Source organism: Xyrauchen texanus, chromosome 39, assembly GCF_025860055.1.
Source record: "Xyrauchen texanus isolate HMW12.3.18 chromosome 39, RBS_HiC_50CHRs, whole genome shotgun sequence".
In the NCBI taxonomy this organism is placed as follows: Eukaryota; Metazoa; Chordata; class Actinopteri; order Cypriniformes; family Catostomidae; genus Xyrauchen; species Xyrauchen texanus.
The window spans coordinates 14,862,843-14,887,194 of NC_068314.1; the positions used below are offsets into that span (position 1 = coordinate 14,862,843).

Below are 24,352 nucleotides of genomic sequence, written 5' to 3' on the forward strand. Positions count from 1 at the left end.
TTACCCTAATTTATTTTTTTTCTTAAATGGTTGGCTTGACTGACACTATTTAAGGGCATGTTGGTTCTTCTTAAAATGTTTTTTTGGTATTCATACTGTAGAGTTTTCTTGGAAACATGTTTTAAGGATAATGTCAGTGATGCCACTCATGATTTTATTCAATTTGATTTTGATTCTGGGATTCACAATGTGTCTGATAAATGTGTGAATCTTTAATAGGCAATCATTCTTTGTTTGAAATCAACAGCAACAAGTGCAAGCCAATGTTGCATTAGATCCTGTATATAATATAAAACAATCTAATTTAACATTTTAGCTGTGTTCCAGACATATTGCCATTGAGTATGGCAGATATTTTTGTCAAAACAAATATATAAATAATGTAATTTAGTTTGTTTTATTGTTTTTTGCATCAATACAGTTCAGGAAAGTATTGCAATTTTTTTTTCCAGTACGTGTTTTCTGTAATCATGTGAAACTACACATAATCAGATGCCAGTCAAAAAACGATATGACTTGGAGGAAAATTATGTGACTATTAAAGGTAAAAGAACAGACTTTAGGCGACTTTGATACTTCAATTCATTTGTTTGATACGTCAGTTCATTCTTTATCATTGTAGTATTCACAGTTAAATAGACCATGGTTTTATAAAATAACAATATGCAAAATCTCTTGAGAACAACAATCAGTGAAATGAATGCACAGATGTAACTTACAGCTCCAAAGTACGGGGCCTGATGAACGACTCCTGTACCATCATCATCCCGCACATAGTTATCCACGACAACAGAGAACGCTCCATTCTCCTTACACTGGACACAACAAAGGAAAAAACATAATAAATGTTAGATTTCACAGATATTAATGATGGACTAGTGCCTTAAATCTGCAATTTAAAACAATGTAGTGCTTTTAACAGGTAATACTGACAAGATGAAGAAGAGCAATGTTCACAAGTTCCTTAATTTTTGTTATTGCTTTAATTTTGTTATTGGGCAGATGCTTCGGCACTTAAGCAAAAACAAATATATTTAGAGGCCCCAACTTGTTACACATAATGTCTGAATGTAACTGCATTTGATAACAAAATATAAAACCAATTGGCATCCGCAAACAAATTATACTATCGCTTTCTCAGAACGAACTAAACATTTTGGATTGCCTTTTAAGCAAATGTGTCAAGTTGATTTTTAGTGGAAGCATGAGGTCAGTTCCCATTAACTTCACACAGGTGTTTATGTTTTTGACGCTGTCAATATGTTGATATTGTCTGTTTTATTTTACATTTCATCTGTAGGATATTTGGTACTGATGAATTTAGAAGGGAACCGTTAACGTGCCCATCTTCTAACACCAATATATGTAAGGGAATTTAGGGTCTTGAAATATGTGAGCTATGAACTAAATTAAACTGTCCTTTTTGTACCTTATTAGGTAATGAAATGTATAATGGAATTAGTCGTGTTCGACAACCATTATAAATTAGATAAATGATAAATAACTAGATTATTTGTCTGGATAAATTCTCCACCATTAAAATCGTAATACAACGTCTCGTTTTGCACCCGGTCTGAATTGCTGAATTTGCATTTTTAACAATGAATACAATCAGATTTTAATGTGGATTGTGGTAGCATATACAGTATATATATATATATATATATATATATATATATATATGGAGAGAGTTTTTTGGTAATTGACACAAAATGTTTGTGAATCTTTCATTCCTTTGGTGTTGAAAGTTTTAATTATGTAACTGTTAGGTCTAAAAAAGCAATTACCCTGAGAACATTGCAAGCATATTTGAGGTAATTTTTTTTTTATCTGTTTCATGGCGATTGTAAAGTCAGGGGCATCAAAAGAAGAAAACTTCTGAATGCCTTCGCATAAAAGTTGAGTCTTATCAGTCAAGAAGTTACAAAGCCATTTCTAAGGCTTTAGGGCTCCAACGAACCAAGAACAGAGCCATATCATCCATATGAACAAATTAGAACAGCATAGAATAGTTGCTAATTTTCCAAGGAGTGGTCATCCTGCCAAAATCTCTTCAAGAGTAAGATGCAAAAATATCAAGGAAGTCACAAAGAACCCAGAGCAAGATCTGCAGATCTTCAGGTCTCTCTCACCTCAGCTACGCTCAGTACATGGTACATGGCTCTACAATAAAAAAACAAAGGGCAAAAATGGGATCCATGGTGGGTAGCTGGGCGGAAACCATTGCAAACCAAGAAAATCATCTCACGTTTGCAAAGAAGCACCTTGGTGATCATCAAGAATTCTGAAACTATGTTTTATGGATAGATTACTCAAAAGTAGGGCTGTCAATCGATTACAATTTTTAATCGAATTAATTACATGGTGTCCCGATTAATTAATCGCGATTAATCGCATTTACAAATATGTGCTGAGAAAGCCCCTCATATAACAATAATTCAATATATAATGATGAAATAATTATACATAGTTATCTTTAAATATTTAAAATTATATATATATATATATATATATATATATATATATATATATATATATATATATATATATATACAGTATCTATGGGCTGAAATATGTGCCACCAGAAACTGAATTTGAACCATTTATATTTGAATTTGAATGGCTAAACTTGAATAATTGCATTGAAAAACTGAATTTGAATCACATAATTTGAAATTGTATTGTTTAATTAAAATTGAATTTATTCAAAAACTGAATCTGAATTGTATCATTTGAAATTGAATTTATTCGTTTGGAACTGAAGTCCAATAAAATTTGGGCTATATATTAGGCGCCTGTCATGAGAGTTCTTTAGATTTAATCTCCTTCAGCAAAGACCTTCTCTTCGCTGGATCCTCCGGATTGTTGGAGTCTTTTCGCCCGCCATTGACAAGCCTACAGCAGGACTGCTAAGAGAACACCGGCGCCTTCAGCCGCCTTCGAAGCCTTCTGCTACGCCATCCGGCGCGCATCACTGATATCCTTTTTTACTTACAAGTGTTCGCCTCTGCGACGCTTTTGATTTAAGTAAAAGAGCAATTTTCGAGGCGTTGTTCCAAATGCCTTTAACCTGAGGCCCTCTTCCTGACGGGGACCGTCACGTTATCTGCACTCGCTGCCTGGGACCTGACCACGCAGAAGCTGCTCTCATTCAGGGCGGATGCCCCGAATGTGACTCCCTGGGCCTCGCCGAGCTGCGCGCTCACTTTGCCGCCTTCGCCGCAAACGAGCCTGCTTCCACCGTGCTGCCATCTCCTCCGTTCGAGCCACGCAAGAAAAAGCGCCGCTCACAGAGGCTGCCAGTTGATTTGATCCTCACTGAAAATTAAACTCTCTATATATCTTCACATTCACTTCTCACAATTCAGATTCAGTTCTCAAATTCAATTTCAAGTTACTGAGACAGACATCCGGGTAGTTGGAGGACGAAGGAAGAGCAATCGAGCGCAGATCGATAGATAGCGTTCATTGGCTCACAGGACTCCTCTTGCGGATGCCCCGAATGTGACTCCCTGGGCCTCGCCGAGCCTGCTTCCACCGTGCTGCCGTCTCCTCCGTTCGAGCCGCGCAAGAAAAAGCGCCGCTCACAGAGCACGCGGAATTCAGTGACGTCACGCACTACCCAAGATCTCCCCGCCGCCAGTCCATTTCACGCAGGCGGACCAGCACCCCTCCAACAGAGCGGTGGGTCTCGTCTCGTTCGGCGCGTCAGGGGACGACGGTGAAAAGGATGACAGCCTTTCTATTGACGCTGCATCCGACGACTGGCCGGGCTCGGCCTTCGACCCTGCGCCGCCGACATTAGCGGACACGAGCACGGGCACCAGCATGGACTCTGAGATCATCTGCATCCTGTCCAAAGCCGTGGAAGACCTCGGGCTCGACTGGTCTTCTCCGGAAGAACCCGCCCGCAGCCGGCTGGACGAGTGGTTCCTGCAGGGGCGCCGGCAGGCCCTCGACAGAGACCCTCCCTTTCTTCCCCGAAGTTCACGACCGAACTCACAAAGTCGTGGAAAGCCCCGCACTCTGCTCGCCTGAAGCCTTCTTTCTCTTCCTCGCTCTCCTCGGTGGACGGCGCGAGAGAAAGAGGCTACTGAGGAACCCGCCCCTCGAGGAGGCTGTGGCCAACCATCTGTTCCATTCATTCCATGGCTGTTCTACAAGTTTATCAGGCCAAACTTCTCCGCACCAAGGACGAGTCGGGACCTGAACCTGAGGCTTTCAAGGACCTGCGCAGCGCCACTGACGTAGCCCTGCGAGCCACAAAGGCCACCGCCCAATCCATCGGCCGGGCCATGGCTAACCTGACTGTCCTTGAGCGCCATCTGTGGCTGACGCTAACAGAGATGAAGGACGCGGATAAGGCGCCATTTGATGCGCCTATCGCTCCAAGCGGCCTGTTCGGACCGGCGGTAAAAGAGTTTGCTGAACGCTTCACTGAAGCTCAGAAGGATTCGCAGGCTATGCGTCACTTCCTGCCCAAGCGCTCCAGCTCGTCTCAGAGCCGACAGAGACCGCCTCAGCAGCAGCAGCGAGCCAGGGCGGCGCCTCCCGTCTCCCAGCAAAAGAGCAGACCTGAAACGGACGCTCGACGCCGCTTGCATTCCGCTAACCGAAGGAAGCCGCCTGAGCAACGGGGTCCTCGGCCCAAGATCGTGCTGAACCCGGAGCCTCGTAAGTCTTCCTAGCAATAGGAAGAAAAAGAGAGAGCTCGTGTCTCGCAAAAGCCGGACCACTCTCTCTAAAACGTGTGAAACATTACCCAGTCCCCTTACAGGCGGCTGGAAATGTCTGTACAGCAGTCAATGGGCCAGTCACAGAACTCGCTCACCTGCAATCAAACGCCGTTTTAACGGCAACACACAGAAATCACAAAAGAGTCATTTTCTGCCTGTGTCACTAAGGGGTCACGTGTCCACACTAAAGTGCGCATTCCCACGTATCAATACTGTCCAAACAGTGCCGAATACTTCCCCAGCTCCAGCTGGACGCACCATATATGTAGATCGTGTGCCTATTGTCATGTATGCACCACTACACGCTAAGCACTGTTCCCACAGTTATAAACACTTCCCCAGTAAAAGCGGGAAATACTATAAAGGTAGTGCGTGCCTGCTGTCCTGCATGCACCCCTACACACAAACACTGCATGCATAGCCAAAAACCCCGCCGTGAGCGGAGGCTTTATGAAAGTGGCGCGCGTGCCTACTACGGTATATGCACCCCCACCCATAAGCACTGCCCATACAGTTTCAAACAGTTCTCTGTCTCATGCCGCAAGCATCACAGATGCGACGCTGCGAGCCAGAAACTCCCGCTAAGAGCGGGAAGCTTTATGAAAGTGGCGCGCGTGCCTATTACAATGTATGCACCCCCCACCCGTAAACACTGTCGATACAGTTTCAAACATTTCTCTGTCTTATGCCGCAAGCATCACGGATGCGACGCGCGAGCCAAGAAACTCCCCGCTAAGAGCGGGAAGCTTTATGACAGTGGCGCGCGTGCCTATTATGATGTATGCACCCCCACCCGAAAACACTGTCCATACAGTTTCAAACATTTCTCCAGCTCATGCTGCGAGCATTTCGGAGATAGCGCGCGTGCCTGTAATCTCACACGCACCCCTGCACTCGGCACTCAACAAGGCTGCTCAGCGCGCCAGCGCCTCTGACAGCTGTAAGCTCAGTGTTAGCACAAGGCAATTTGCCGGTGGGGCCCATACGTCACTGCGACACGCCCCCAGCCAGCATTCAGCCCATATCTGTGCGAGCAAAAGCCTGGGAAAAAATCCCGACATGTCGAAATGGGTTTTGAACATAATAAAACACGGTTACTCGCTTCAATTCGCTCGCAGACCACCCCGATTTTCAGCGGTGGTCGAGACGAAAGTGAGGAGAGATGTGTCACATGTTCTACGCACCGAGGAGCTCAAACTAATAGAGAAGGGCGCTATAGAAACTGTTCCTCCCTCTATGAGCGAAGCAGGTTTTTACAGCCGCTATTTTCTCGTCCTGAAAAAGGACAGTGGCCTCCGCCCCATCCTAGATCTCAGACATCTGAACAAAGCTTTAATGATTCGCTCGTTCAGAATGTTAACGACCAAACATATCCTTGCGCAAGTTCGCCCCGGGGATTGGTTTCTATCAGTGGATTTGAAAGACGCTTACTTTCACATTCCGATAGCGCCTCATCACAGGCCTTTTCTGAGATTCGCTTTTGAGGGACAGTCATACCAGTACACAGTACTACCATTCGGCCTATCATTGGCCCCCCGTCCATTCACGAAATGTATGGACGCAGCACTTTCCCCCCTGAGACAGCGGGGAGTGCGAATACTGAATTACCTCGACGATTGGCTAATCATAGCACAATCAGAGAGTCAGTTAACGATGCACAGATCTTGGATTATCAGCCATCTAGAATGCCTGGGTCTGAGAATCAATTTTGCAAAGAGCGTGCTATCTCCCAGCCAGAATATCTCCTTTCTGGGAATAGTGCTAGACTCAGTGCAGATGACGGCACGCCTCTCATCAGAGCATTCGCTCTCTATTCGACACCTTGCAACATCATTCAGACCGGGCGCGCGCGCCCCGTCAAACGATTTCAAAGGATGCTCGGTCTCATGGCCTCGGCATCAGCTGTACTCCAGCTAGGATTGTTGCACATGCGTCCTCTCCAACGCTGGCTCAAGAGCCGTGTCCCCACTCACGCGTGGCTCTCGGGCCACTTTTTAATCAGAGCAAATCACGGCTGTATAAAAGCCCTGACGCCCTGGAAAGCCGTCGACTGGTATCGAACCGCCGTGAGTCTGGGCGTGAACACACGGAGAAAAATGATCACGACATATGCCTCCAAAATAGGATGGGGGGCCCTTTACGAGGGCAGGCCTGTCTCCGGCTTTTGGTCAAACCCGGAAAAGCACCTACATATAAACTGTCTGGAAATGAAAGCGGTCGCCTTGGCTCTCAGAGCCCTGCTTCCGTACCTGAAAAATGAACATGTCCTGGTCCGAACGGACAACATGACGGTAGTATCGTATATAAATCGCCAGGGTGGACTCAGGTCGAGCTCCCTGCACTCTATGGTCAGGGAGCTCATCTCATGGTCACAGCACCACTTGCGCTCGCTGAGAGCAGCGCATGTGCCAGGCGTCCTGAACCAGGGAGCGGACATTCTGTCCAGAGACAAGGTTCTCCCAGGAGAATGGTCTCTCCACCCCCTGACGGTTCAGTGGCCATGGCAAACATTTGGCAAGGCGGAGGTCGACCTCTTCGCCTCCAGGGAAAATGCGCACTGCCCCCTTTTCTTCTCAAAGAGCACGGACACGCTCGCCCAAGTCTGGCCGAGCCGCCCCTTGTATGCTTTTCCCCCGATTGCGATGCAACCTCAGATCATCAGTCGGATCAGGGAAGTGAAATGTGCAGTGCTCCTGGTAGCCCCTCTCTGGAAAAACCAGACGTGGTTTCCAGAACTGATGCAGATGATGCAATCTGCCCCATGGCCGATTCCGCTGAGGCTAGACCTCCTCAGGTAGGCCAACGGGATGATTCTTCATACCAAGTGTACTCGCCTGTTTGAAGGAGCTGCTGGAGGCGGGCCGCACACCCTCTACGCTCAAAGTCTATGTGGCTGCCATAGCGGCGTCACACAATCCTGATAAAGGATGTTCATTAGGGAAAAACGACCTGCCCCGTTCAGACAGACGGAACAATTATTCGTATGCTTTGGCGGCCGCACTAAAGGTCTCGCAGTTTCAAAGCAAAGAATATCGCGCCGGATAGTGGATGCTATCGCGCTGGCTTATGAAGCTCACTCTATGAGGAGCATGGCCTCCTCGTGGGCGTGGTCGAGTGGGATACCCATTGAAGATATTTGTGCGGCGGCAGGCTGGGCCTCGCCTTCGACATTTATCAGGTTTTATAACCTACAGGTCCCCTCATTGCATTCCAACATTCTATCAGCCTGACTGTAGAATGGACTGGAGTATGTATATGCTGAGCATTATCTCCTCCCTTATAGGTCCGTCTCTGACTGACTTAGAGGATTTTTTATGCATATCAATACATAGAAAAATCAGTACATAAGTTATGTGCTTGTGTTTTTACAATGAGCGCCCACCATGGACCTCCTTGGGGCAAAGGCTCTGTATTTTCCCATTATATAGCTTCGCCGTTGGCGGCTTGTTGGATAATCACTTTGCTTTAAGGCTCAGGCATCCGCCTCTGGCTTTATAGAGCGAAGTCAGCACGCACGGCGTTTTGCATGGTGTTCCCATAGCGTAAGCTACTTACGCAATAGGAGAGACCTCTCGAGAGGGAGCGACTCGGTTACTAACGTAACCTCGGTTCCCTGAGAGGAGGGAGCGAGTATTGCGTAAGCTGCCATGCTTGTGCTTGGTCAGTTCAGCTTCAGTCGATTGAACCTAAAGAACTCTCATGGCGGGGCTCCTAATATTGAGCCCTAGCCACGCCCATCTTGGCGGGCTCTGAGCCTGTGGCCGTGGCGTCGCTCATTGGTCGTGCGTTCAGAGTCGCCCCGTCATTGGTTCGAGCAAGTTGCCACAGCACAGCCAATGGCCGAGCTGCCTCGCTCATTGCTGTATGCTGTGCAGCTGCAATGCGTTTTACATAAAGACTTCAATATTTCTCGAGAAACGGAGTTTTCCCATAGCGTAAGCTACTTACGCAATACTCGTTCCCTCCTCTCAGGGAACCGAGGTTACGTTAGTAACCGAGTCGTTATGCAATACGTCATGCTTTGTTGTATTAGGCCTACTTACTAACAATATGTAAATAATATTTGACCTATAATTATATAATTTAATATTATATGAGACCTTCGATCGTCTAATAATCGTCTTCGATCAGTCTGTAAAGATGAGCTCTCAGGAGAGACACGGAGCGGCATCATCTTCCTCCTCCTTTTGTCCTTCAAGGCAGCTTGAAGTAAGTTCGTGTTACTGAAGTAACCAATAACATCGATAAAAGTTTTATTCATGTAACGTTACAGTGTGCAACAGTTCTGGCTTTATTTTGCAAATTTATTGTTGTATTGTAAATGCATGCTAAATAAAATGTTGCTGTTCTGTCATTGTCATAACTGCAAAACTGAAACCTGGCCATATCTTGGTCCACTGTTTGACTCTGCCCCGACTGCTGAACGGACTGCTGCTGACCCTGCCTTGTGCTGGTATTCCCGAGCGACTGGTTAAGAATTTCAAGGTTGTTATGTACAGCTGCAGATGCAGCATCTGCACCAAGATTTCTGCCTTGCTGTAGAATAAAACCAGTTTGATATCTGCACTGTCTACATTGACACGTCCTTGAATATATTAACTGTGCAAAAGAGCAAACAATCAAACTACATAACATCATGACATGACATCAGTGCATTGCAAACTTGTGAATGACAATAAAAAAATTATTCAAAAATATATAAAAATATGATATTTTATGTGTGTTTATCAAAACATTGTGAATAAATATAATAAAATATATGCAATATTCCACCACTGTGTTGAAATTTAGAGTGTTTTCTGTAAAATTAGACAATTTCTATCCATTTACTCCAATGTATGTGGGCAGGGCTCTTTTAAATTCAGATATGCCTAATTCTCTAAAAAATTCAAAATATCCTGCAGAGCTGAAGTGGTTAAACAATAAATTTGCAAAATAAAGCCAGAACTGTTGCACACTGTAACGTTACATGAATAAAACTTTTATCGATGTTATTGGTTACTTCAGTAACACGAACTTACTTCAAGCTGCCTTGAAGGACAAGAGGAGGAGTGGAGCATTTGTTTAATAAGCAAGGTCTTTTATTCAGATATTCAGAATTTCTTTCTGAATACCAAATACCAGTAACCCCAAAAGAATTTGATACAGTAATGGGTGCTATTCCCTCTGGTTTATGTATGCTTTTTAAAAACCGTAATTACTTCACCCCAGTATCTACTGCATCCTTTCCTAAACCTTGTGATAATTCTGTTGGTCAAATCTGTTTTTCAGAGTCGAAAGCTAAAAACTATAAGATCTTTATTTCTTAAGGATTTGATTTCTGTTCCACCTGTTATTTTCTTTTGGAATAATTTGTTTGGTAACCTTAATTGGAAAAAAATCTGGTCTTTACAGCAGAAATTCATTCTCACAAATAAAGTGAAAGAAATTTCCTTTAAGTTGATACACAGGTTCTATCCTGTTAAGAAATTTATACAAAGATTTAAATCTGACATTGAGCTAACCATGCTCTTTTTGTGTGAATTCTGATGAAACAGTGGTTCATTTATTTTGGTCGTGTCATTACACTCAGAAGCTTTGGAATGATATTGATGTTTTTATCAAGTGTAAGATTTTGCCAGGCTTCTCAATACATATGAAAAACATTATATTTGGGTATTTTGATTCAGACCCCACAAACGAAAATGTCTGTTTTGTTATTAATTTAATTGTTTTCCTCAGCAAATTCTATATTCACAAATGCAAATTTTTAAACTGTAAACCTATCTTCTCTGTCTTCTTAAAAGAAATAGAAAATTATCTAAATTTGATTTCAGTATCTACTAATAAGAAAGCCATAAGGACTGTTAGAATCTGCACTGCATTTGATCTATTCATGTGAACATTTTTGTGTGATGTAATGGCCCTACCTCTTCTTTTGTTATATACATTATTATTATTATCTTTTTTTATTATTTATTTATTTTTTTTTTCTATTTATTTTTGTCTTCTTTATTGTTTTGGTTGATATTATGTGATGTACGTATGCTTTCTCTTTTGTATGTTCCTGTTCTTTGCATTCAAATTTTTTTTTTTTTTTTAAATAAATAAAAAACAAGAGGAGGAGGAAGATGATGCCGCTCCGTGTCTCTCCTGAGAGCTCATCTTTACAGACTGATCGAAGACGATTATTAGACGATCGAAGGTCTCATATAATATTAAATTATATAATTATAGGTCAAATATTATTTACATATTGTTAGTAAGTAATACAACAAAGCACGACGTATTGCATAACTACAAATCACCGCGAGAGCTTTCTAATATGCGCGCCACCTGAGTGACGTCTGTACATCCGGGTCAGAGAGCACCTGTCCATCAAAAGCTTACTATCCAATCAGAGTAGATCACTGTTAAGCCCACCCCCACGAGAGGTTTGTCTCAAAACAGCAAACGAAAAACTGCGAGCGTAAGCTGAAATCTGTGGCAATGTATTCAGAATCCACGATTTGCGAAAACGAATCTTTGAAAAACATTAACAAAAAATGAAGCATATTTGAAGAGCCTGTTAAATTCGTGCGACTGAGTTCATTTGTTTTTTTTTTTTTTCATTTTAATTGTGTTTTTCTTCTTTTGTAATGGAATATTTTTGATAGTTTCTGAAAAAGTTACGTTCAGTTTTATAAAGTTACATTCATTATTATTGACACAATCGTAATTCCATAGTTTCATGGCGGGTAACGTACTATGCTCCAAAACATTGGTGCTGATTGGCCCAAGAGGAGTCCTGTGAGCCAATGAACGCTATCTATCGATCTGCGCTCGATTGCTCTTCTTTCATCCTCCAACTACCCGGATGTCTGTCTCAGTAACTTGAAATTGAATTTGAGAACTGAATCTGAATTGTGAGAAGTGAATGTGAAGATATATAGAGAGTTTAATTTTCAGTGAGGATCAAATTTTATTGGACTTCAGTTCCAAACGAATAAATTCAATTTCAAATGATATAATTCAGATTCAGTTTTTGAATAAATTCAATTTTAATTAAACAATACAATTTCAAATTATGTGATTCAAATTCAGTTTTTCAATGCAATTATTCAAGTTTAGCCATTCAAATTCAAATATAAATGGTTCAAATTCAGTTTCTGGTGGCACATATTTCAGCCCATAAGTATCTCACAAAAGTAAGTACACCCCTCACATTTTTGTAAATATTTGATTATATCTTTTCATGTGACAACACTGAAGAAATGACACATTGCTACAATGTAAAGTAGTGAGTGTACAGCTTGTATAACTGTTTAAATTTGCTGTCCTCTCAAAATAACTCAACACACAGCCATTAATGTCTAAACCGCTGGCAATAAAAGTGAGTACACCCCTAAGTGAAAATGTCCAAATTGGGCCCAAAGTGTCAATATTTTGTGTTGCCACCATTATTTTCCAGCACTGGAAAATTAAATATAATTTTTTCAGTGTTGTCACATGAAAAGATATAATCAAATATTTACAAAAATGTGAGAGGTGTACTTACTTTTGTGAGATACTGTGTATATATATATATATATATATATATATATATATATAAAATAAAATACAAAATATTCAGATAATTAAAATGCATTACATTCTTGTAGCAGAAGAGTTAATAATTGATAAGACAATACAAAAAGCGGCTTTAGAATACAATGTATTGTTTACTACCATATTATTGATCATAAGTCAATCATTGGCATACAGTTCACAGCAATCCATTTCACAAGTGAATTTTTCAATCAGTTGGAGATTTATTATGAGGGCTTGTTTAAGGAATGTACACCTGCGTCAGACATGCTTGTGTAGCATCTCGGGTGTGTTGCGTCATAAACATACATTTTTAGGTCACTGTGTCAAGTTAAATATAGTTTAATACTTAGAACACATCTTGAGATCCCTTAGTTCGAATTTGCTCTCCATCAAGTGTTTTGAACGCAAGAACGTAACGCATGTTTGTGTTGCAATGCCTGCTGAAGTGTTGTTTTGTTCAATGTATAATCTGTGCGTTGCTCATACAGCTGAAGTTTCACTTACTGCCCTCTATAGTAAACAGGTGGTACTACAAGCTTGCATTTCTCAGGAATCTTCCTCATTACGGTCCGGGGACAATGCGATTAATTCCGTACATTTTTAATGCGTTATTTTTTATAAAATTAATTGCACTGAGTTAACTTTAAATCGATAGCCCTACTCAAAAGTAGAACTTTTTAGTAGACATTATGTTTGGCGAAAACCAGACACTTCATTTCTTAAAAAGAACCTCAAACTAACTACCAGTTGTGGTAGTGTGATAATTTAGAGATGTTTTGCTGCATCAGGAGCTGACACCTTTGGAGGAACTATGAATTCTGCTCTGAATCAGAGAATTCTACAGGAGAGTGATGAGCCATCTGTCCATCAACTGAAGATGAAGCAGAGTTGGGCCAAAGTCCTTCACAGTGGTGTAAATCACTCATAAAAAGGGATGGGTTGCAGTTATTGCTGCTCAAGGGGGTGCAACCAGTTATTGACTTTAAGAAGGTGACCACATTTTCACACAGGGGCACTGGGTGTTATATATATTTAATATATAACACCCAAAATATATAAAAATATATTCTCTGTATGAGTATATTACTCTATTCTGATTTGTCAATTGCGCCATAAATTAGACATTTCTGATAATAAACCCACATCCAGCGATTAAGTGATGTCAGAACAGTCATCCGAGTATTGAGAGTCATCTTTCCTACTTCTTTTATCACGGTGAGATCTCTAATAATATAACTTCAAATTAAATCAATGTTGCATGTAAATTTATTTAGTTTGTTTTTCATTAGTATAATAAACACCAACACAAGTCCTGCGCAAAGTCGAGGTGGAATTCTGCTGTTTTTAGAGACTCTTCCTTCTCACATAGCACATTTGCAGGACTGACACCATGTGGGCACCATTTCAACTTCAAATCTCTGTACTTTTCCAGGATATATTTCTTATACTGCAAATGAATTAGCTCTGCATATTTATGCACAAAATTTCTCACAGCTATTCATTTAGGCTACCTCTAATTTTTTCCACAGATTTTTGAGTCTTATGTGTTGTGTTTTTTTTGTCTGCACAGGAGCAACATTAAAAGTGTGCTGCTTAAAGAAAACATCGAAGGTGACATTTTCAATAACACATGTGTAGGTCCAATCTGTGTTGTCACCTAAGAACTTTGAAAATTCAATCAATCAAATGGTCTGCGAGTATAAATCAAATGAGCGCCAGCATAACAATGTTTACCTTGATGAAGTAATCGAAGAGAGGCTTGTATTTTTTCCCCTTCAGGGTCTTGCCAGGAAATCTATAAGACAAAAACAAACTTTATCAACACTGAACTACACAAGAGTTATATATATAATTATAAAGGATAATGGCACCAAAAACTCCTTTGACCTTTTTAAAATGCACATTTACAAGGGTCTAAGACTGATCAATACAGACAAAAAAATAATAATAAACAGGGAGAAGAAAACCATTTAAACAGCATCACCAAAAGGAAATGTAAAAATAATCACTGTTTTCAAATTAGTCTTCCATTAGTTACACAAACAAATTGTCCCACCCCAAATTAACGCCAAGGGTTGAGTAAATATTGCGGAGTCGGGCTAGACGGGCCGCTTAAACAGAGGAATGTTTTGATAGTGACAAAGAGCCACAGTGTTAAATTTTACAAACAAAATATAACCCACATCAGCAGTTTACTATTCAGTGTAATGAGATTCGCCAGTCATAACCTGATGTGTATATACTGCACTTATATATCTCATATACATTAATCTAATGTTTCTAACTAGTGATGCACTGATATTACATTTTTCAGGCAATATGATAAGGATTTTCTCAAAAAACTATAGGCAGACTGATATTTTGTCACTCACCATTTTCTCTGTTTTATTTAAGAATCATGCTTTAAAAATGTACAAAGAGATCCAAAAGCTTTTTTACTGTTCTAAGAGTAAATCAATTCTATTGAGCTGGATTGGATCTGTTGGGACACATGCAGGCCAACATTTTAAAGACAGCCACAATAAAAGATTAAAATATTTAAAAAGATTAAAAAGACATGATATGATTGATAAGAAAAAAGGTTATATTGGAAAATAAAACATTGCACATCTGTTTTTGCAATTGAAAACAACAGAATTCACATTTTACATGTATGTAATGTATATGATAAAACTAATTCATACTAGGCATATGTTGGGCAATTCCAAGAAAATGCCAACCACATCATGGAAAAATAAAAAGATTTAATCAAACAAACAAAACCCCTTTTTAAATTCTGTAATTTATTGGTAATGGATAATGCTGTCCAATCCGCCAGAGGGCCCCAATTCTGTGCTGACTGTAGCGCTGAATGCAGACTACATTTTGAAACAGCCTTTTAAGGTTTAGTAATCGCACAAGGCTATATTGTGAATTTCAATCTTAATTCAATCAATCATGTAGAATTAATGGATATTATACCAAAGTCTCAGAAGTCAAGGTCTGCTGGTTTAAAAGTATTTTGCATGGTTTAACTCATCATGTTTCCTACAATTAAGTGCCACTTTCCCAACTGTCATGTCCTTTTATGGTGGTTTTTCCACATTAACGGGAAAAGGAGAAATAATACAAATGAAATATTGCATATACTTATGAGTGCCAACCCTTCATCATACTGTGGTTATGAATATTTCTGTATTGTGCAATAACATTTTATACAAAGTGTGTTACTAATTAATTATAAATAAACCATCCGTTTTTCATTTCAGCATTTTTATGCCTAACAAGGGCTACTAAGCTACAGGTTTCAAATTGAGAACCAGTTATTCAGAACCTACCCAAAAACAAACAAACAAACAAACAAACAAACAAACAAACAACAAATATTTATGATGTCACAGTTCTTGAACATCTGCATACTCCCTCCAATGCAGAACGCCAAACTAAAATACTCTGATACTGTCTGACTATACTCTTACACTGCTATTCAGCAACACACCACTGCTGAATCTAAACAAAATAAATTAAAACTACACTCTTTAATGTAATCCAGCCCAAGCTTTAGGTCCCTTTTGAAGCTTGAAAATTTGGTCGCCATTCACTTACATTGTATCTCGTTTAAAATATCTTTGTTGGTCTTCCATGGAAGAGAAAGCCATACAAGTTTGAGACAACGCAAGGGTGAGCAAATGATGAGAGAATTATCATTTTTGGGTGAACTGTTCCTTTAAGGAATCCAAATCGTTAAATAACATTAATATTCCCATCTCTTCTAACTAATATAACATACAAGATATGCACTGAAAACAATTCTCATTCTTGTCACTGCCTCTCTTCAGAAAGAGCCAAGGAACATTAATCAAAGCAGAGAGATATTAATCAATAATAGTAGTTCAGCTCCAGTTTAATCCCACAATACCTCAGAGCACTGTTATCAGCCCACTGCACACCAAACCACTCTACACTACTCACCCAAATACAGGCTTACACACACACACACACACACACACACACACACACACAATGATGCATGTATAGCTTAACTTTCTAAAACAAACACCCAAGATATACTCTGAAACTTCAACACTGGCAACAATGCATTGCTGTGTAAAAAACAAATTGTATAATAATTCACCACAGGAAAATAGTAGTTATCAGAGAACATGATGCATTTAACTTTGGCCACATTTTTAAAACCTTTAAGGTGGAGTCATCATATACCCGCATATGAGCCCTGTTGTTGTTTAAGGTAATTAATTATTATAGTATTAATTACAGCCTCCCTAATGAAGTCTTACAAGACACAATCTGTTAAATCTAGTAATGTTTTTCTTTTCACAAATCAGTAGAAGAACCCAGACTGTCAAACACAAGGTCATCAGTCAGACATAGCAACCATACATTTTTTATAACCATTATTACATTAGAAATGTCTAGTGCTTTATTAGATGCTCTGGACTTTACTTTTTGTACCATTAGGATGGGTAAAAAGAGTATGATAGCAAGTAGTTTAGTTTGGATTTTCTTTAGCAATGTAAAATATATTGATGATGAACATATCTGTATCGGACAATATTAGCATTTTTTATTATCATATTGGTCTGAATCTGCCGATATTGAAAATACGGTAACATGAGGGCATTTTCTTTCCCAAATCAGACGGTTAACACTTTTTCTAGTTTCGCAAGTACTAAACGGGTAAAATTTCTATAGTGGTGAATGGTAGTCCAATAGGCTTGGGATCGATGCCTTTTTCACACATCGATAATCAGAAAATTGTCCCGATGATTATTGATAAATATCAGCATTTTTTTTTCTCCAGATATAAATAGGGCTACTAGTTGAACAATAGTTTGTCTCTTCATACATATTTCTAAAAATAATTTTGGTAAAGTGTGCTTCATAGAACCACATAGTGTTTCTATAAAGGTACACAAACTTCCGCCCTCGCTCAGCTAAATAAAACAATTGCTAGATTTGCGATGCTAAATAAGGCAGAAATGGGTTGTCACAGGCTGTGGAATGTGCCATTTTTGTTTCTGTTTGTGTTGGTTCCACCTAGTGGCTGGAGTTTGTTTTGTGGAATAACACTTCTCCTTCAAGAAATGTTTGCATTGACAGAGGATCACTTTTGCACTGGGGTTCCCGGCCAGATTGAGAATGGATACTAAGGATGGCCGCAAATTATCTACATGCCTACACAAAGGATGTTTTTATAAAGTTGACAGAATGCGTAAGTCATGTTGTATTTTTTTATGTGTCCTTAGAGTGAATAATACACACTTGACCATCCGAGAAACCAGGACACCTGTTTTGTTTATTTTTGTGCTGGTTCCGCCTAGCGGCTGGAGTTTGTTTTGTGGAATAACACTGCTTCGGGACATTTGTGGATGAATCTGTTCATTCTTTGTGCCTATGCCTCCTGTTTGCTGGCGTTTGTTTTGTGGAGTATTTTGGCGGGACATTGTAATGATTATGTAATCTGCTGCACTCATAAACAGCCGGCTCACTGAACACTTGTTTGTCTGTCCAAGGAAACTGAACAAATTTATATCGGCTTTAATTGTTTTGTGGAGGAACAATTCTGTTCTGTGTTGACAGTTCTGTGAATGAATCTACATGTTCTTTATGTTTGTTCTGCCTATTGGCTGGGGTTTGTTTTAAAAAGTATTATCTGTTATGTAATTTTTCCAAACCAAATTTGTGCAGAAGCACCTGACTTGAGCAATCTGATGGCAAAGTTGTTGTGGGGGCTCTCGTAGGCGTACATGGACCTTTTGAGTTTAGAGGGATTGACGCCAGCAAGCGCTGTCGTGCATGGGGTTAATGTGCACATGTTTCTTTTTTCTGTTTGTTTTGTTCGGGGGGGAAGTTCGGGTTTGATTGTTGCACTAATGTTGGAATGTTGTCTGTATAATCTTGTTTTTGACAAACAATTTGTTTTTCTATTATATAAAAATGTCAAATGATAATTGGACACATTCACACGTGGAATGTGAATGGGTTGGGGCACCCCATAAAAAGAAGGAACGTTATGCTCTTCTTAAGCATTAGAAATGTGATATAGTGTTTTTTCAAGCAACATATCTTTCCTCGCAGTAAGCTGAAAGATTTGGGAAGATATGGGGTGGGCATGTTTTCTTTAGCACTGGCTCAAATAAGAGCAGGGGAGTCATTACATTGATAAGTAAACATCTACCATTCAAATCTCTCAAACAGATTAAAGATAAATTAGGGAGAATCATTATTGTTTTAGCAGAAATTCAGGGGCAATGGTTGGTTTTGGCTAATATTTACACACCTAATGTTGATGATTAGGGCTTTTTTATTGATCTGGAAGGGATTTTGCAAGCCACTGGCACCCCTCATGGTATAAAATTGGGAGGAGACTTCAATCTTCTGATGAACTCAGTTCTTGATCATAGTGAAGCAAAAGTGTGTCAGCCCACTAGAGCAACATTGACGCTTCACAGGATATGTAAAAATCTTGGTCTTGCAGATATATGGCGACTTTTTAACCCATCTGGTAGGGACTATACATTTTTTCATCAGTCCATAAGATTTATTCTAGAAGGAAGGACTAAGAAAATTAATACCATGTTAGGTGGGCCTATGGCCAAGAGGATGTGATGTCATCACTTGCTTTAGAAAATAAACTTTTTATCCTATGCACTCACTTGTCCAGGATGGTGTATTCACTGTCAGATTTGAAGAGTGCGATCAGTCTGGCCTCCATCATGATGTAGATCTTCTCTGAGCTGTTATCTGAATGAGAGAGACAGGAGAAGGCAAAGATTATCATACCCTACCATCAAAGCAAATTCAAATGATCAACAGACCAAAACGGGATCAGGTCAGGGTTTCAGGACTGCCTCACATAAAGCTTCTAACAGTAACCTTTGTGGTAGGATACTTTGCATCAAACTACCACATTCTTCTGCAAGTCAAATTATATTAAACTAAATTTGACCATGGATATTACACAGAATTATTTCAGCTGATAGTGCTGTAGAAGGTATTGGGTCTACTTTTCATTTAACTTTTTTAATTTGTTTTTGGAAAGACATTTTCAATGTTTCATCAGCTGAATAATCAACAACAAGCTACAGAACAACACTACAACCCATTGAACGGACAGAATGTCTATCCGTCACAGCCTTAATTTCGTTTGCATTAAATTATGCTTCAAGAAAAAGAACTGCTCTACTGAAAAAGAGAGAGCACTAAGACAAAGCTACTACATTAGGGTCAATGCTTTATGTGAAATAAAAGATAAAATAGAGAATAACTGCACATGCATGAACTGAAAAAAGCTGCACAAAATCAGCATAAAAAACACACATTCATTGTATTTGCACCCTTGTATTTATTTAAAACAATGCAACATTTCTACCAGATGTTGAAATTCAAATATCCACATGTATTTCTATGATTTACAGTGGATCAAATTAAAAGGTGACATTTGCAGTGTGAGACACTGAAAAAACACAACACAATGGCCAAAGGCTGAATAATTGTTGCAATTAAATAATTGCAGTTCAAATCTCATTAGCTGACACATATAATTCTGCCTCAATGACCATACACGCAAGAACCAATCAAGTTTCGGAGTGATTTCTTATCTTTCTTATATGGAGTTAAGTGTACATTGCACAGCACAATGATTTTCAGTGGATAATTTTAGTTTATCTGTGCTTTTTGGCACTTGACAGTCACAATTAGGCCTGTTGCGATTATTAAATAATCGTCAGATCATGTTTATTTGATCTAACCACGGATTAGTTAGTTACAATTTGTTAGTGTTAGTGACACAGAGGAGCAGACACACACTTACTCTATTTCTATGGAATTATAAAATTATGAAACCAAATTTCATAAGAAAAAAGGGCCCGTGGGTTATTTTTAGAGCATTAAATAGAAAAATGAGTGAAGAAATTAGGACAGAAATATTCTACTATTTTACTATTGATATAAAGTAATAAATATAATAAAAATATATAAAAAATACATAATATTTTGTATAAAATATATATATATATATATATATATACACACACACATACACACACACACACAGAGTACTATGCAGAAGTTTTAGGCACTTGTGAAAAACTTTCAATTAATCAATTAACATCATAAAAGTCCAGTGAACAGAAAAATAAATAAATCAAATTTGGTGTGAACGCTTTTGCCTTCAAAACAGCACCAATTCTCCTACTAACACCTGGACACAGTTTTTCTTGGTTGTTGGCAGATAGAATGTTCCAAGCTTCTTGGAGAAAAGAATCTATTTAGGCTGTCTCAATTACTTCTGTCTTTTCGTATAATCTCAGACTGACACGATGTTCAGTGCGGAGCTCTGTGAGGGCCTTGCCATCTGTTGCAGGGCTCACTGTTCCTCTATTCTATTTGCAAAAGGAATATTTGGGACCATTTATATTTCCTATTGACACGCTAAGATAGCAGATATATAGACCTATCCAGAGTAAAAATAATCTAAAATTAATACATTTGTTTGTACTGCCGCTACCGAATGTCTATAAAATAACTTAATCCATTCAATAAAAGTGTTTCCGAACCCATATATTTCCAAAATCGTGAGATGGCAGTGACTGGAGTCTGATAATCCCCACTGACCACATGATATTGATGAAACGCCTAATGTTATCAGAAGAGCTGTGACCCGAATAAACCCCACCTGATCTATATGTATATAACATTAGTATATAACATATGTATATAAACCCCACCTGATCTATATGTATAAGAGATGTCATAACTTGGATTTTTGACAATATTTTTAAATCTAGCTAAACTTGCTTGGATCTTTGTCCTTTTTAAGAATCAGACTGATCCTGGCTTGTGTCATGGTTTGAGGAAGCTTCCCATTCTTTAATGATTACATATAAACTTCTAATAAAAGTGAAGCCAGTTCTGTAGCATAAGATCTAAACATTCAGCAGCAAAGCCATCTGGCCCCAGAGCCTTTCCTGTAGGCAAGACCTTAATTACCTCGCCAAGCTCCTCTAAGATTATCTCAGAATCAAGATAATTTTTTTGCTCAGTCATCAGTTTAGGGAGTTCTAATGGTTCCACAGTTTCTAATATCTTCATCAGTAGACAAAGACGTGGAACAATAGAGATCAAGATAGAATTATTTAAAAGCATTATTAATGGTAGGTAAATATTTCACCACCAGCAGATTTCACTGAGGGAACGGTAGAAAAAGACTCTCTCTGCTTTATGTATCTAGCCAAAAGCTTCCCTACTTTGTCCCCTGACTCAAAGTATGACTATCTTGCCCTGAATAGCCAAAACTCCACCTTCCATGACAAAATAGTATTATATCTCTATTTTAATCGGGTCAATTTTCTGAGGCCATCAGATGACATTCGGCGCTTCAGCTCTGCCTCTGCACTTTTAATATTCCCTTCCAACACCACAAGTTCTCGTGCTTTGGATTGTTTGATGAATGAGGCATACTGTATGATCTGATCCCTAAGAACTGCCTTAAGTGCCTCCCAAGCCACGCCCACAGAGGATACTGAGGACCAGTTGGTCTCGATATAAACATTGATCTCAGCCTTTAACATTTGTTGAAATTCAGGATTTTTGCAGGATTATGCAAAAGGGATACATTAAAGCAGAGATTTATTTTTCTCCGTACGTAACAACACATTTAAACTCACCAGGGCGTGATCTGAGACTAAGATGTTTCCAATTGAGCAATCAACAACAGATGAAATGAGGGACTTAGACATAACAAACAAAACATCTATTCTAGAATAAATCTATTGGACTGATGTATAGTCCCTACCAGATGGGTTCAAAAGTCTCCAAATATCTGCAAGACCAAGATTTTTACACATCCTGTGAAGCATCAATTTTGCTCTAGGGGGCTTGCACACACCTATGATCAAGGACTGAGTCCATCAAAAGATTAAAGTCTCCTCCCAATATTATATCATGAGGGGTGCCAGCAGCTTGCAACATCCCTTCAAGATCTATGAAAAAGCTCTGGTCATCAACGTTAGGTGTGTAAATGTCTGCTAAAACAATAATGACTCTTCCTAATTTATCTTTAATCTGTTTGAGAGATTTGATTTGTAGATGTTTACATATTAATGTAATGAATCCCCTGGTCTTACTTGAGCCAGCACTAAAGAATACATATCCACCCCATATCTTTATTCAACTTCCTGTGGGGAAAGAAGCGTTTCATGAAGAAGCACTATATCATATTTCTTACGTTTAAGAAATAAACTTCCTTCTATTTATGGGGTGCCCCAACCATTCACATTCACAAAAGAAATGTGCATTAACCCCATGCACAACAGCTCCAACCGGCATCCAGCCCTCTAAACTCAAACCATCAATTTACACCTACGAGAGTCCCGGCAACAACTTTGCCATTGGATTGCTCAAGTCCAGTGCTTCTATACAAAAATTGTAAAACAGAATTACACAACAGAAGATAATCTATCAAATAAACTCCAGCCAAAAAGCAGAATAAATACAAAAACATATAGATTCATCCACTTAACTGTCTGAAAGGTGTGTGACGCCACAAAACAAGCTCCAGCCACTAGGGGATCCAGCACAACAAAATTAATAAATAAATCAATTAAACTGGCCATTCAGTTTTCGGGCAGTCAAACTCACTCCAATGTCCTGCAAGAAATATTCCAAAATCAACTCCAGCCAACATGAGGCATAAGCACCCAAAACAAGCAGTCTCAATTTTCAGTGAGTCAGGTTCAATAGGCGGCAACATGAAAATCACCTTTATTTTGGTGATTGTCTTTATGTAGGACAATGCTTGCTGTGGGCATGTAAATTCTCTACGGCCATCCTTAGTATCTATTCTCAGTTTGGCCGGAAACATCAGAGCAAAAGAGACCTTCCGTTGATGTAAGATTTTCTTGCATTCCCTGAATCGTTCACGTTTCTCTCGTCGAATTCGTAAAGTCTGGGAAAAGAAAATGTTGTGGTTCTTCCAAGAAGGCCTTCCTCTCCTTGTAACACAAGGTATTATCAGATGATCTCAGAAATTTGGCCAGAATTGATCGGGGCCTGTCTACTTCCGTGGATCTGCGAGCCGAAACCCTGTGAGCTTGCTTGATTTCCAGCTTATGCAAATTATGCAAATAGCACTCATGAAGCTCCTGTAGACTGCCAGAGATGCACGGTGTCCGGGGCGGGGCTCAAAATTACGTGTTTATAGCCTCTTGTCCAATGAACATTGATCTTTTGCTCCACTGAACTCAATGGGAGTCTGCCTTAAAATCCAGTCACTACCAACATTTTTCAGTGATTTTCAGGTGTGAGCTTTATAAGATTTTTTTATGTTCTCCCTTTTTTCTCCCCAATTTTGGAATGCCCAGTTTCCAATGTGCTCCAAGTCCTCGTGGTGGCATAGTGACTTGCCTCGATCTGGGTGGCGATGGACGAATCTCAGTTGCCTCCACGTCTGAGATGTCAATCTGCACATCTTATCACATAGCTTGTTGAGTGTGTTAGATGTAGCGCGTGTAGCGTCTTCGCGCTATCCTCCATGCCCCACCGAGAGTGAGAACCACACATTATAGTGACCACGAGGAGGTTACCCAATGTGAATGTACCCTCCCTAGCAACCGGGCCAGTTTGGTTGCTTAGGAGACCTGGCTGGAGTCACTCAGCATGCCCTGGATTCAAAATGGCATCTCCAGGGGTCGTAGACATCATCTTTACGCACTGAGCTACCCAGGCCCCCAGGTGTGAGCTTTATTAACATAATCGTCAGCCAGGTGGAGGGAGACAAAGCATGCATTAGCATCTCTCAGCAGGGGGTCATTAATCACTTAACTGTTGGGGCAATGGAAAAGCACATCAAAACTGTCAGAAAAAAACATTCTGTTGCCAAGGCAGGGTCTTGTGTTCTCATCAAATGACCAATGAGCTTCTGAAGGATGTCAAGCTGATCTGAATTTCCATCACAATCTGCTTCATATCAGCACAAACCCTGATTGCAATCCAAAGTGATTCTGTCACAAAGCATTTTTCTGTCTTTTTTCCTACACTAAAATGACATCAGGAAGATAAATACACAA

General features: G+C 39.8%; 1 protein-coding gene across 2 annotated transcripts in view; it reads right to left on the reverse strand.

Moving 5' to 3' along the window:
- iars1 (isoleucyl-tRNA synthetase 1) overlaps positions 1-24,352 on the reverse strand; it is a 183,050-nt gene that overhangs the window by 113,103 nt on the left and 45,595 nt on the right. For both annotated transcript variants that reach the window (XM_052110889.1, XM_052110890.1), the window contains exons 8-10: positions 18,941-19,028; positions 14,019-14,079; positions 720-815 (exon numbers count right to left, since the gene is read on the reverse strand). In XM_052110889.1, the coding sequence (XP_051966849.1) occupies positions 720-815; positions 14,019-14,079; positions 18,941-19,028 (245 nt within the window). The remainder of the gene's footprint in view (positions 1-719; positions 816-14,018; positions 14,080-18,940; positions 19,029-24,352) is intronic.